Source organism: Acanthopagrus latus, chromosome 9 (genome assembly GCF_904848185.1).
Source record: "Acanthopagrus latus isolate v.2019 chromosome 9, fAcaLat1.1, whole genome shotgun sequence".
In the NCBI taxonomy this organism is placed as follows: domain Eukaryota; kingdom Metazoa; phylum Chordata; class Actinopteri; order Spariformes; family Sparidae; genus Acanthopagrus; species Acanthopagrus latus.
In genome coordinates, this window is record NC_051047.1 from 30,036,949 (window position 1) to 30,052,430 (window position 15,482).

At 45.8% G+C, this 15,482-nt stretch overlaps 1 protein-coding gene across 4 annotated transcripts in view; it reads left to right on the forward strand.

Annotated features, from left to right (window-relative positions):
- Positions 1-15,482, forward strand: part of mylka (myosin, light chain kinase a) — a 45,793-nt gene that overhangs the window by 21,037 nt on the left and 9,274 nt on the right. For all 4 annotated transcript variants that reach the window (XM_037109234.1, XM_037109235.1, XM_037109236.1 and 1 more), the window contains 8 exons: positions 1-61; positions 153-197; positions 1,406-1,507; positions 2,608-3,464; positions 6,538-6,654; positions 8,265-8,324; positions 15,043-15,090; positions 15,180-15,307. The exon at positions 1-61 is cut by the window's left edge and continues 147 nt beyond it. In XM_037109234.1, the coding sequence (XP_036965129.1) occupies positions 1-61; positions 153-197; positions 1,406-1,507; positions 2,608-3,464; positions 6,538-6,654; positions 8,265-8,324; positions 15,043-15,090; positions 15,180-15,307 (1,418 nt within the window). The remainder of the gene's footprint in view (positions 62-152; positions 198-1,405; positions 1,508-2,607; positions 3,465-6,537; positions 6,655-8,264; positions 8,325-15,042; positions 15,091-15,179; positions 15,308-15,482) is intronic.

The following is a 15,482-nucleotide window of genomic DNA, read 5'->3' on the forward strand; positions in this document are numbered from 1 at the left end:
TGACCTCTGGAGCAGACTATGAACTGCTGCAGAAAGAGGACGTCATCTCCCTGCTGATCAGGTCAAACATTCACATGTGCAGACAGCTCTAACTCCCAGAGATACTGGACCGAAAACTAACTCCCGCCTCTCCGTCTCTTCTTCTCCATCAGGAGAGTGAAGAAGCATCACACAGGAGACTACCTGATCACCCTGAGGTGAGCCACGGCACTGTGTGTTTGTGGCTGTTGTCAACACAAACTGACCAAAACAAAAAGAAGCAGATGTTCTGCAGAATAATCCTCAGTGATGTACAGTATGTAGATGAAGAGAGGATTAAACTCAAAAAGAGGAAACACCACCCCTCCCCCACCCTAATCTATCCAGCCACCCTTTACATCCTGCGCTCCTCCATCACGCTCATCCCAGTGTTTTACTTGTTCATTTCATTTAGTATTGTTCAGGAGGCGTAAAGGTTCATACGTTCCCAGTAGTGATGGAGAGCCTGTAAATCATGCCTGCTCCTAAAGAAGGCCATATAAGGGTCGCTGGAGGGACGACACAGTCTGTGCATACAGACGTACAGACAAGTTACGTTTAGATTTCATGATTCAGCAGAAGCTTTATCCAAGAGACGTACGAGGTCAGCGCCACGCTGCCGTGGTGGAGCACCGACAGCATCAGAGTCAGAAGCAGCAAGTTCAGGCCAGTAAATATACGAGAGACCACGAGGCTCACAAGGGGGCCAGGGAGGACACGGTGAGGACCACAAGGCAGATTACTGCGATGGAGAGGAGGGTAGTCAAGTGCTGGGGAGGGTGTCAGATACAGTTCTTGAAGGAAACTGACTGTAATCTGTAAGGAAGACAGCGAGACAGGAACTACAGACTGTTGAAATCACACTGTGATATTAATGAACTAGCTGAAGGGTGTGAGTGCATGTGTTCATGTGTTGTGTGTGGTGTGATAAACATAAAGGATTCTGGGTAAGGAGTCCTCCGGTGGATGAAGTGTGAAGATGAAGTGTTTGGACCTGGTGACGGACGACACAACAGTGGCTGAAGTGTGTAGCAGTGTGTCTGATGAGATGCAGGTGGAGGCGTTGGAGGTGTAGTTTCTTCTCACCATAAAGGCTGAGGAGAGACGTCGTCTGTGCTCCGCTGAGTGGCAATAAAGAACTTCTAGAAAATAAATACTGCGTCAAACTCGGTGTTTGACCGACTGATCTGCACCCGACCAGCGACTGGTTTTCAGACGTTAGACAAAGGATGCTAGCTGAAGATGTGTAGTTAGCTGAGGCTAGTCGAAGGCCTGTAGAAGAAGGGTAACAGGTGTTAGACAGGTGTTAGAGTGCACATGTGGAATGTGACCTCCTGTTGAAGTGCTGTTGAGCAGGGCAGTGACTCTCTGCCTGTCTGTGTGTCAGGAACAATGTTGGGGAGTGCAGCGCCGTGGCCTGCCTGTCTGTCACTGATGGAGACACAGACCGGACGAGAGGACAAGGAGGACAAGCAGAAGAGGAGAACAGGTAAAACTGACGTCATGATTTTGAGCTCAAACTGCTTTTGCTGCACATTTTCATGCTCATCTTGATTCTAATGCAAAGATTATTTTGATCCTGAACGGACGTGTGTAATGTGTTAGCATCGCCAGCGATACCTGTGCTGTGTGTAGCTGTGTGTCATGTTAGCTAGCAGAGCTAACACACCTGTAGACACTGAACCCTGAACAGGCTTTCTGTTGCTTTCCAGCAGGTTCTACATGTTGTAAATATATAATAATGATCTGATGACACAGGAAAGATTTCTGTTAGAATAGTTTCATCATTAAACGATCATCAGGATATTTCTTCATCCATCTTACGATCTGATAATGCTCACATTGCTTCATCTATTCTTGTAGTCCATCACTCCATCCACCTGTGTGTGTGTGTGTGTGTGTGCGCGTGTGTGTGTGTGTGTGTGTCCGTCCTATATCCAGAGATTCCCCTAAAGCTTCTGTAATCCGTCCATATCAACCAAACCAATCAGAGCCAGTATTTCCTCTCTCTCTCCCAGCTGGACACACTGTTTACACTCTCATCTGTGTGTGTGTGTGTGTGTGTGTGTGTGTGTGTGTGTGTGTGTGTGTGAGAGACGAGGATGGTGGACGTGACAAAGTGATGAAGAGTTTTGTTGAAAGTTTGCAAAGGTTTTGAGTGTGAAAATACTATGAAACAAAACCAGTGAAATAACAAAAACAAGCCAATAAAGAATGTGAAGTAACTGGGACGACTGGGAGTGTGTGTGTGTGTGTGTGTGTGTGTGTGTGTGTGTGTGTGTGTGTGTGTGTGTGTGTGTGTGTGTGTGTGTGTGTGTGTGTGTGTGTGTGTGTGTGTGTGTGTGTGCGTGCGTGCGTGCGTGTGTGTGTGTGCTGTTCTGGGTGTATGTCCATATTAGGGCCGTGGAGTCACTTGTGATGTAACGTGAACATTTAGAGTCGAGGTCCTCTTCCTCCCTCTCTCGCCCCCTCACCCCTCTGAAGGGGGCGGAGCCTCTTGTTGGAAGGGGCTTTAACCCAGCTCTGTTTATTCTCTCCCCCTCTCTCTCTCCTCTTTCTCTCCATCTGTCTCTCTGCTTGTTCATCCAGCCCTGCAGCAGGAGGAAGAGGAGGAGGAGGAGCAGCTGGTGGGACCGCGGCGCTGGGAGGAGGTGCCAGAGGAGGAGGAGGAGGCGCAGAGCAGAGAAGCAGCAGCAGTGTTGGTGTCGGTCGGCAGTGGCAGGAGGCCAACCAGGAGCAGAAGGAGAACCGGGGACTCCTGCACCTGCACCGGGAGGAGAAGAAGAAGGAGGGCGACCAGGACTCAGCGGCTCCTCGAGGTCTCCTCAAGCACCGTGTGGACACCAGGGAGCGCGGCGAAGAGGAGCTGCGACAGAGGGAGGCGCAGCAGCTCGACTTCCGCTCCCTTCTGGGACGCCGAGCTTTAAACACCAAACACAACCAGGAAGAGGAGCAGAGAGAGGCCGGCCTCGCTGCCAACGCCGCCAAGCCCGTCCACCACCATCAGATGGATTTTAAGGCCAACCTCAAGGGCGTCAAAGCCAAGACGGAGGAGAACAAGGGGAACTCCTCGCAGCAGGTCGACTTCCGCTCCGTGTTGGGTAAGAAAGGCGCCGCTGGCAACAACAAACCTGCAGAGTCGCCTGGAAAGAACGCCAACGACTTCCGCTCTGTCCTCGCCAACAAGAACAAGCCAAGCCCCGAAGAGAACGGCAAGACGGCAGTGAACAACTGCGTGGATGGAGGGAATAACGAGAAGAAGAGCGGTGGAGGAGGGAAGGGGCCGGAGTTTGTGGAGAAGCTGAGCGATGTGACGGTGCTGGATGGGCAGCGGCTGCGGCTGCAGTGTCGCCTGGCCTCCGCTGACATGGCAGGTGTCACCGTCGTCTGGACGCTGGACGGGAAGACCATCAAACCATCCAAGTTCATCGTCCTCGCAAACGAAGGTCAGAGGTCACACACAGACACACACCAGTCACAGGCCAACACCTGCTCAGGTCTTTATCTACACAATTTCACATTGTGAAGTTTAGGATCTGGTCTAGAGTTTAAACAGAGTTGTGAAACGCTTCGTGTTGAACCAACAGTTGAGCTCCGAGGATTCAGACTCTATTAATAGAAGGCAGATCTGGAACAATAGGAGAGAGAGACAGGATGTGATGTGTGACAGCGACAGACTGTTGTTGGTATTTAACATGGGAACAGATCACTTTACATAGGACACACACACACACACACACACACACACACACACACACACACACACACACACACACACACACACAGTCTTGTCTTGTTCTACTTGTGAGGACCAGCGGACTCTTTCTCAAAGAAACGTCTCAGATTTAGTTTCTTTTTCATTTTTGCCGTCTATTAAAGAGACACTATGTCAGTTTTTTAAGTCAACTTTTTTTATTGATTATTTGATTAATCATTTCATCTGCAGTGTTGACAATCGTGACTTCTGTCGCAGATGATGTTCTTCAAGTGGAGCTGCAGCGATGAGTCGTGGATAAGAGATCCACAGTATCGCCTGTAACTATTTTAATAGTCAACATGATGTATGTTTGGGTGCAGACGCTCTCAGGTCATATTAATCTGAATCTCTTGTGACGTCCTCTTCAGACTCTGACAGACGGGGTTGGACATTTTTTTAAATTATGTCTACATTTTTATAAAACAAATGATAATCAGATGGAGAAAAGAATCAACAGATTGTTGCAGCCCTGTCTTCAGATGTCTAGTTCATCTGTTCAGGGCTCAGTAACACAATATAATGAAGCTGTAAACAGATGAAACATTGTAGTGTTTCAGTCAACAGTTGGGAATCTTCAGCTCGACTGATAATCTGCATGCAGATCTGTTTCCTGGTCCGTGTCAACTTCAGCCTGTGAAAAACAGCTATGGTGTGACATCACTGTGACATCACAGTGGTGTCAGACATCATCAGACTACAAATCTCCCTCAGGCCGTGTGTGTGCCACCCAGAGGTGTGAAGACATGGCTGTAAACCAATCAAACAGGTTCTAATGAAACACAGTCCCAGTGCATTGTGGGAAATGTAGCCAGGATATCTCCTCCTCTGCTGCTCAGATAAATCTGTCTGTCACAACGACGACTCTCTGGAAGAATAGTTCTGATTTATAAATATAAAACAATGAAGAGAGAGAAAGAGGACGCAGCACCAGACCTCATTCATTATTTTAAAGATTTAAAAAAGGATCAGTACTGTCAGAACATTGTAACTGTCACTGTTCTCTGAATCAAAACCTGTTTCAGATTAGAGTTATTTCATGACGTGTCTCTCAAAGCTGGTGTACATGCCAGGTAACATGTTCACTGTTCCTCACATCGATCATGTTATTGATCATGTGTCAGTCAGTTATTTCAGAGCTGAATCACTGAGTTGATTGACAGGAAGTTAATCAGCAACTATTTCAATAATGGGGTTTGTTTCTTGAAAATATCACAGTAAACTAAATATCTTTAGATTACTTACATTTAAAAACTTCAACTTCAGGAGCCAAAGAAACAAAGTTTAATAAAACTGTTGGTCAGAACGTTAAACAGAAAGACTACGAACATACGTCCAGCACATCTGACGTTTCTGCTCTATAGTGACCTGTCATCATTCATACTGTAATAATTGATGCATTTTAAATACCTTTTTCTTCTCCAGGTGGAACAAATAAAATGTTGGAGAAGTTTCATTTAGAGGCTAGAGTGTAAGCTAACCAGCTGTTAGCCTGTTCTAAATGCTAACACTGACGTTAGCAGTTGTAGATGCTAACGCTGACGTTAGCCTGTTGTAGATGCTAACACTGGCGTTAACCTGTTGTAGATGCTAACACTGGCGTTAGCCTGTTGTAGATGCTAACACTGGCGTTAACCTGTTGTAGATGCTAACACTGGCGTTAGCCTGTTGTAGATGCTAACACTGGCGTTAGCCTGTTGTAGATGCTAACACTGATGTTAGCCTGTTGTAGATGCTAACACTGATGTTAGCCTGTTGTAGATGCTAACACTGATGTTAGCCTGTTGTAGATGCTAACACTGATGTTAGCCTGTTGTAGATGCTAACACTGATGTTAGCCTGTTGTAGATGCTAACACTGATGTTAGCCTGTTGTAGATGCTAACACTGGCATTAGCCTGCTGGATAAGCTCAAATCAAACAATGCAAACAGAGTTTATAAGCTGATATCTCCTGTTAAATCACACTGAAAACACGAACGTCTCATTTTGTGGGGAGTATGTTGATGTAACATTAAACGTATTGTTCCTTTAACAGTCTCATGTCCTCACAACAGTAGGAACACATGCAGTGATGTCGTGTGTGCTAATGACCTGCTGCTAAATCTGTACATGTCTCTGTGTGTGTGTGTTGTGTTTATGAACAGACGAGGACACTGCCAGAGGATTCCCTGTGTGTGTGTGTGTGTGTGTGTGTGTGTGTGTGTGTGTGTGTGTGTGTGTGTGTGATCTCCCTCCTGTTATTTCAGTGTGCAGGACAGCCCCTGATCCAGCACTGTGTGTGTGACTCACATGTTAAAGGTCAGAGGTCGCTGAGACGACCTCAGACAGCTGAAGTGAAGATAAACATTCATGTTAACATGATTTATTGGTTGGTTGTCTAAAGTAACTAAGTACTTCCACTCTGATACAGTCGGGTGGTCTTGTGTCATTAGCAGTAGTTGATCATCAATGTCAGCAGCTCACTGAAGCTGCGACTCTCTTGTACCTGCTACATCTGAGATCGTATAATGTGTTATAATGTGTTGTGTGTTGTGTTGCAGGCGGCCTGTGTTCTGTTGTGTTATAATGTGTTGTGTTATATTGTGTTGTGTTGCAGGCGGCCTGTGTTCTGTTGTGTTATAATGTGTTGTATTATATTGTGTTGTGTTGCAGGCGGCCTGTGTTCTGTTGTGTTATAATGTGTTGTGTTATATTGTGTTGTGTTGCAGGCGGCCTGTGTTCTGTTGTGTTATAATGTGTTGTGTTATATTGTGTTGTGTTGCAGGCGGCCTGTGCTCTCTGACCATAGACAAAGCGCTGCCGGAGGATGAAGGACAGTATAAGTGCCGAGCGGAGGCAGCGGCAGGCAGGGCGGAGTGCTGCTGCACGGTGCTGGTCGACGGTGAGATCCTCATTTGTTTTCTGTGATGTTGTTTGAAGAGATGATGTGAGTTTTGTAGGTTGTTCTGTTTCCAGACGATGGTAAATAACATGTAAAACTTATAAACAGTTACACCAGTTATCACCTTCATCCTGCTGAAGACAGAACGCCACCAGACTCCATTCAAACATCTGCGGTTTTAATCTGCAGTCACGACATGTTGACAGTTCAACTGTTTTCCTCCTCCCCCTCCTCATTTCCCAGGATTCCTCAGGAGTCTCCATCTAACTGGAGTTTCCTGTAATTAGAATATATCAGCACAAACAGTAATTATCAGAAGTCTCAGAAACATGTAGCTTCCAGCTGAGGTTATGTAAAAAGTGAATCAATACATGTTGAACTGTTGACAGACACAGTTAATAAACAACATTTCACCGTTCTATACTATTGAGTTTCTGCTAATAACCAGAACCGAGTCCAGTCCAGCGTTTTAATACCAGCACTGGGTCATGTGATGAGCAGAGTGTAAGATGGATCAGACTGGTACCAGCTGCTGGATCATGTGATCTGTGAGCAGTCACAGGATCTGTCCACACAGCCTGGTTAATTTTACAACCGTGAAGTTTTGTTCCCAGTTTTACTGTTCTGTCCACATGCAACTGTGCTTTTAGAACACTGAACCGGTCTTTTGAAACCGGAGTCCAGGGTGAGGTTTTCAGCCGATTTGGGTTTCAGCGTTGTGTGTGGATATGACAACCATGAATATTTCCATTGCTTACTTCAGAGTAAACACAGAGAGTAACGACAGTTAGAAGGTGGTTAGAGGTTGTTAACTAGCTTCACTTGATAACTCGGCTAATATGGACGTGACAAAGTTGTTGTTTACTGACTTGCTGTCAGCTGTGTTCAGCTGTCATGTCCAGGTGCTCAACCTAATGCAACAACGACGGCACCTGGATGAGCAGCGAAGGAGACTGCTCCTCTCGCTAGCAAACAGATGATGCATCCTTGCGAGTCGCCATTGTTGTTTGTGTTTTGGTATTTGCTGCACTTCCCCTCCCCGTTTTACTTTACATTCCCACCTATTGTTGTGGCATATGTGTCACATATATATTGCATCACTTGGTGGCAGATTTTACAGTTGCATGTGTACAGAGTTATTCTGGTTATTGTTATTACACCACTTGTGTGGACGCAGAATTTTATTTAACAGAACCTCGGCTGTAACCCGGTCTGGTGTGGACAGGGCCTCAGTCAGATGGTTTGTAAAGTTCGATTTGTTTGTTCACGTAGTTAAATGTTCGAACTCTTGTGACCGTCGATCCTTCAGAGCGTCACCTTTACAGCCGCTGCTTAGTATTTGTTAAATTACATAATGATGTGTTTCTGAATGTCTGTGACCTTTATTGGAAACAATAACCTCAGACACAAACGTCACATGTTGTCACAGTTCTGTAAAGGTTCCTGATTTTTGATCAGCTCAGATTTAAATTTGCTGTTTAAAAAACACTTGACTCATCAGTTTGTTCCAAACTAAACTTCAGCGGTTGATGTGTACAGTATAAAGACATTATAAACTCCTCTCTCTCTCTCCCTCTCTGTCTGTCTCGGTGTCTCTCGCCCTCCTGCAGACCCGACTGAAAACTCTCCAGCTGACAAGAAGTCTAAGAAGGCGACTCCGACCTCCGAGAGTGAGTTTCCAAAATATGCAGCAGCCTCCTTCCTTTTGTCCCAATAAGGAGCTGCAGGCCGGGATCACTGGTTCCCACACACACACACACACACACACACACACACACACAGGCTTCTATTTTAAAGCATCTGTGTGTATCATTGGAACCATCACTGTCAGATTATTATTCCCTCCTCAATAACGCTGCTCTGTTCTCCACGATTCCCATCAGCCCCGCTGCCCCCCCCCCCCCCAAAAAAAAAAAAAAAAAAAGACCATAAACATTTTTCCATCAGCCTCACAGCTTCATCGTCGGTCTGTGGAAACAAAAATCCAAGCTAATGTGGTGGTGATGTCACGTGATGTCACGTGATGATGTGTGATGTCACGTGAGTCATGTGTCATCTGATGATGAGTCTCCCTGTGAGTATCAGTGTCTGAGCCTCACTCTGCTGTGGGCGTCCTCAGGTGTCGTGTTGGTCTGTGACTGAGGAGACGTCCTCACTTCACTTGTCTCAGGTTGATGATGTCACCAGCGCTTCGTGTCTGAAGTGAATTTTTACCTGCACAAATTATTGTGTTATCCAGCTGAAGTTAGCGGTCATGTTTAATCCACTTCCTTTCAACGCTAACCAACCTCAGCATTCAAGCTCATAAACCTGCAAGTAGATCAGTCCTGGACCAGTGACGTTGTGTAAACCTGGACACCTGTTGGAGGCGGAGCCCCGTTCATTCATTTGAAAGCTGCTTAATGACACTTTGAAGCCAACAAACTTCAGCTTCCTGTGGGTGAAATGTTAGCGTCAGAGATGATGTGATTACACAGTTTGACCACTGTGAGCGCTAGTCCTGCAGGTGTGGACCCCTCAGGTGGTTCTGACTTCATCATTCTTTTTCTCCCGATCAGGCAGATGAGCTGCTAGATTCAGCTGCCCAGCGCAGTGACCAAACAATCATGAGTTGTTGAGCCTCCATGTAAAAAATCCATCATAAATCGTGATATTGAACTTCTCTGCAGCGTCAGGATCAGCCAGTATACCCTGTGTCATTTCCTGCTGTCTTCTGATTGGTTGCTCTGCAGTCTTGGGTCACAAGAGGAGTCGTACTTTGGGACTTTTGTCCTGATAAAACCTTGTTGGAAGTATTTGACAGTAAGTCCACTCAAGCAAACGACCAGTTGAGCATGTAGCAGCTGGAACACCTCCACACTCTGCTGTGATCTCTGGTTTTATTGATTAGCTCCATGCGCATCATGTGTGTCCTGCTGGACAGAATCTGGAACGTTCTGTCTGCAGCTGAACTTCCTGTTTGATCTGTTTCATGTTTTTCTACCATCAGTGACAGTTTAACAGTTTACAGACAGCATGGAGTCAGTCTGTCCTCAGCTCTGTGGAAAATCTGCTCTTATCTTTATGATCCGGCTCCTAATCCTTCCTGTGTGTGTGCGTGTGTGTGTCTGACATGCACACCAGTGTCCTGGTTGTGATCGTACCATCGAGTCTCTGAAGCCTGAAACCTGATCAGGAGGTTCAGAGCCCCACATGAAGACTCAGATCTCTAGCAGAGAGACGGATCATCAGGAGGTCATCATGGAGGTTTGAATCAGAGGGTTGGAAACACACAGTTTGTCCTGTTGTACAGTGTTTGGTTTGGAAACGTGGAGTCTGTTGGACGTGCAGTGAAGAGGAGGTGTAGAGAGCAAGGCATTCTGGGAATTTTGATGATTTAGATCAGAACACTCCGGATGGTTGACCACTGGTTCTGTCTTTATGATCAATACGACACAATCCACATTTCATTTCAAACCTCCACTGGCTTTGCTGGATTTCTACTGAAAAGAGAGCACACCACTCTCCTGCAACACCCTCCTGTTCTGAGCAGTATTTGTGGCTTATTGATGGTGGTTTCTTGCCGGAGGCGAACACTGCAGTGTTTTGTTATTGTGCGGTCTTTTCTGAGCTTCTTCAATGACATTGTATTAAACTTTGGCACCTGTTGGAGGCGGAGCGTCGTTCATTCCTTTTGAAAGCTGCTCAGTGACACTTTGAAGTTCCACTTTCTGTTGATAAAAACACTCTTCAGTGTTGAGCAGCTCAGAGAGCGTGAGCACGAAAGACTTCCACTGACCGTTTAGCACTGGCTAACTTCCTGTTTAGCACCCAGCTAATTTCCTGTTTAGCACTCAGCTAACTTCATTATTAGCACCCATCTAACTTCCTGTTTAGCACTGGCTAACTTCCTGTTTAGCACCCAGCTAACTTCCTGTTTAGCACCCATCTAACTTCCTGTTTAGCACTGGCTAACTTCCTGTTTAGCACCCAGCTAACTTCCTGTTTAGCACCCTTCTAACTTCCTGTTTAGCACGCAGCTAATCGTGCAGCTCTTCTGGACTTTCTGAATCTTATTAGACTGAATGATGATGATGCTCAAAAAATGTATCGACTATTTTACAGACGCTTCTTTCACAACATCAGCTTCAGAGGAAAAGTGTTTGACCACGATGAAAACTGTCTTCAGAACCTGGAGCTTGAATTTGGACTGGTCGTAGCTTCGCCATCCTGGGAAAAAAACGTCCCTCCCTGGAAAGTGTCAGAATTTTGTCTAATGTTTGCGAGTCCATCTAACAGGCAACAATAAAAACTTAACTTAGTTTTAGTTTTTAGTTTAGTTTTTCTTCATGAGTTAAATCTGCTGCAACAGAATGAACAGTTTCTTTGTAGAAGAGTTTAGTTTTGAGATATTTCAGTGGGTGGGCGGAGTTTGGTTAACTGTAATCTGGTCAGGATGCTGCTGGAGACTTTAACTGAACAGCAGGACGTCGTCTGCTGGATGCTGGTGTCAAACAGCCAGTCTGAACCTCAGATATAAACACACAACTCATCTATTTGTGCCCTTTTATTATGAATAAGATTAATAGTTTTACTTCTTCAGGCCAGTCAAAATGTTTAAACAAGAAGAGAAATGAGTCTTTGGTTGAGTGTGTGTGTGTGTGTGTGTGTGTGTGTGTGTGTGTGTGTGTGTGTGTGTGTGTGTGTGTGGTGGGGACTGGTTTGCCTCTCTGGAGCAGCTGGAGGTGTTTGAAGATGGATGTTCTGCCTGCTGACGGAGCTGATTGATATTCTGGGGCGACGCAGAGATCAAACCATTTGCTAAATATTCAGGGTTTAATTAAAAGTTTTGGATAGCCAGATGTTAGTGTCAGTTAGCTGTTAGCATAACTTCCCTCAGCTGTTAAAATAATGTAATTTGTTTTGCATGTCCGACGGTCCCTCCACCATCACAGAGCATTCTGTAGCCTTAGCATCATGAATTTATTTTTTCTTTAGATGGAGCTAGGCGAACAGCTCCCCCTGCTTCCAGTCTTTATGTTAGGCTAAGCTAAAATCAGCCCAGAATAACACCAGGTAATTACAAAAAGCTAGAATATCTTTTGTAGTTATCTTTTACCAAAAAAACATTTTGTGGTCTGTGTTAACTGTGTGTTGCTACTAGAGCTGCACTATATCGTTTGGGCATCGCCTTTCCGATGTACGTGTCCAGTAGTCACATCACAGAGCCTGCGATGTAGGAGGCAAATGAACTCTTCTAATTTCAAGGGTACCTGACACACACTGTGCATGCAGACTCTGCATGCAGCGATCCACCTATTACATTAGTTGTTACTCAGTGTGCTGAAGCAGACCACGCCCTGCACATGGACTGAGTTGCTCGTAACAACATTAAAAAATGAGCAACAACAAGAGAAAATCGCTGAAAGGAAGAAAAGCAACGTCAGTTATCTGGAATTATTTCAGCTACAAGAGGGATGATATTAAACACGTGTTCTGTGTTGACAGAGCCTTCATCTGTTGCCACAACCAGAAGTAACACAACTAATTAGTTTGACCATTTGCGTTGTACCACACAGCTCAGTACGACAAAAACAGGTAAGATCAGTTCAGGTTAACTGTCCACAGGATAGCAGCAATTCCTGTATTTTTTCACATCGCAATATATATCGCAGGGTTAAAAAAAAAATCGCAATGTCAGTTTTTTCCAATATCGTGCAGCTCTAGTTGCTACACTGCCTAGCAGTTTCCTCCTCCTTCCAGTCTTTGTGCTAAGCTAGGCTAACATTTTGGGGCTACCATAAAAGTGACCGTCTGTTTCAGCTTTTTGTGGCGACAGATATAAATCTGAAACACCAACAGAGAACAAGATTGACTGAAACGTTCTCCAACAAGTCAACAGATCACAACATCAGACCAAAATAAATCAGTGAGTTATTTTTCAAATTACACAGAAACATTTCAGGCTTCTCTGAACTTTAACCAACAGATCTGAGGAGGAAGGAGGGAGAAGAGAGGAGGAGGGAGGAGGGGAGGAGGGGAGGAGAGGAGGGGGAGGAGGGAGGGAGGGAGGGAGGGGGGAGAGGAGAGGAGGAGGGGGGAGGGAGGTGAGGAGAGGAGGGGGAGGAGGGAGGGAGGGAGGGGGGAGAGGAGAGGAGGAGGGGGGAGGGAGGTGAGGAGAGGAGGAGGGGAGGGAGGGGGGAGAGGAGAGGAGGAGGGGGAGGGAGGTGAGGAGAGGGAGGGAGGGAGGAGAGGGAGGAGGGGAGGAGAGGAGGGGGAGGAGGGAGGGAGGGAGGGAGGGGAGGAGGGGAGGAGGGGGAGGAGGGAGGGAGGGAGGTGAGGAGGAGGGAGGGGGGAGAGGAGAGGAGGAGGGAGGAGAGGAGGAGGGGGAGGGAGGTGAGGAGAGGAGGAGGGAGAGGAGAGGAGGAGGGGGAGGGAGGTGAGGAGAGGAGGAGGGAGGGAGGGAGGATGTTCTGGTATAAAACGGTTGAGAGCTCTTCGTGGCTCGTCTCCAGCACTTCCATTTAAGGTCTGGTTTGCTGACTCTATGGCTCCGTCTTCTCAGACGTTGTTTTGCTTCACACCACAGATTAAAACTCGGAGCGTCTCCAGCGAAGCAGCTCCTTTTAAGAAGCTCCTCGTCCTCCTGAACCTCCAGGACAGACAAACACAGCCTGTCCCTCTGGCACAAAGAGCTTTCATGGCGACAGAACGATGTGACTGACCCGTGAAGGTGGAGGAATGATCTCCTCATGTGTTGAGCTGCAGTCAGAGCTGCACAGTTCAGCTGGTTCTGATGGCAGCTGGTTCTGATGGCAGCTGGTTCTGATGGTGCTATGGTTCTTGGTTTGTTGTTGGTCCAGTGAATACAATCAGTCGTGGTTTGTTCAGTTGCACATGAAGACGTTTGGTTGCGTAACATTAACGTCGCAGAGTGATGTCATGATGTCACAGAGTGATGTCATGATGTCACAGAGTGATGTCATGATGTCAGACGTATTGATCAGCACTGATCACAGCTGTGTGTTTGTGTGTTGTAGCTCCGCCTCCTTCGGATATTGATCTGTTAACATATTTTGTTTTTCCCCTGTTGTCAAATATCAGTGATTTCACAGTGTTCAGAATTCGTACATTAGATGGATGTAGTGGAGTACACTCTACTTGAGTAAATGTACTCAGTTACTTCCCTCCTGCTTGTTCAGTTTCTTCTTCTGCGGTCAGAATAAACAAATCCAGGAACAGTTTCCTGCATCCTGAGCAGCTATTTTTAGAACGACCATATATGGTCGTCAGAGACACTGACATTCTTCTTCTTCTTCTTGTGAGCGTGAGGATGAGGACGCACATCCTGTCCACGTCCTCGGCTGCTCTGAGAACAGCCGTCATGAACGTTTGTTTTCTCTTCTCTCCGTGACTTCAGGATGCGTTCAGGTGACGAGAAGTCTCTCGTCTCGTCTGATGTTTCAGGAACATAATGTTCCGTATGAGTGTTAACGAGTCCATCTTTCAGGGAGCAGCCCGTCGCTCATTAACACTTATTAATAGTCATTACTGTGTTACTGACATTCAGTTTTTATCTGAATTATTAAAGAATAAGAATCTGAGCTGCTGGAGTCCAGTCGTACAGAACCAAGAGGGTCAGAACACAAACTGTTCAACGTCTCTTTACTACTTTTACAATATCCAGGGCAACTTTTCCTTTGATGGCTCTCAATATCATACAATAATATTTATATGCATATATAATATATTCTTCCTTTTAATCAGCTTCATATTCTAGTTTAGTAAAGTTCCAGTTTTCAGAATGAGTCTCATGCTGCACGTAAACACGGTTGACTGGCCATAATAACGACGATCCCACTGCGATCAGAGCCGTGCTGTAGAGATGGAGAGAAATCTGAAGGCCACGCTGACAAAAAAAGTAAAAAGTAAAAAAAAAAAAGTAACTAAGTTACTTTTTAAAGGAGTAATCAGTAACCACATTACTTTTTCAATGTAACTGTTGCAACACTGGTCGTGTGTTTGTGTCAGAATATAATAATTATTCGTTTTGATGGCGCTCTGATGAAATCACTGACTTTTGGTTCATTTCTTTGTTTCCTCCTGATCTGATGTTTTGTTGTTTATGTCTTTGTTCTTCCAAGTGGAAAACGTCCAACTCAATGATCATGGAGGGAGTTATTGATCGTCTCTGGCGTTCAGATGATCAGTGATTAGTGATCACTTTATTATCAACAGTAAACAATTTTAAATGATTGACAGTTTGAGGTTTGTCTCCTGAGACTCAGAAATATGTCAGAATGTCCAACATGGCGGCCTGTCATCCCTTGTTGCCGTGGTGACAACTGGACATCACAGCATCCTGTAAGAGTGATGTCACAGGTTTAATTCTGGGTTTTTGTGTTTCAGGTGAAGCCAGAATAAAGAAACCGACCACCAAGACTCCTCCCAAACAAGGTGACACACACACCTGTTCATGGACTTCTCAGTGGAGTCGTCACATTAACTAGTACTTATTGATTATTGATTCTGATGTGTGTGCACAGCGCTGCCTCCTCAGATCCTTCAGTTCCCCGAGGACATGAAGATCCTGGCGGGTGAGAAGGTGGAGATCCTCTGCAAGTTCTCTGGAGCTCCGCCCATCAGCTGCACCTGGCTGAAGTTCAGGAAACCAGTGAGAGACACACACACACACACACACATGCACACACACACACACACACACACACACACACACACACACACGCACACACACACACACACGCACGCACGCACACACACACACACACACACACACACACACACACACACACACACACAGATTACCTGATGTCTAACCTGAGCTGCAT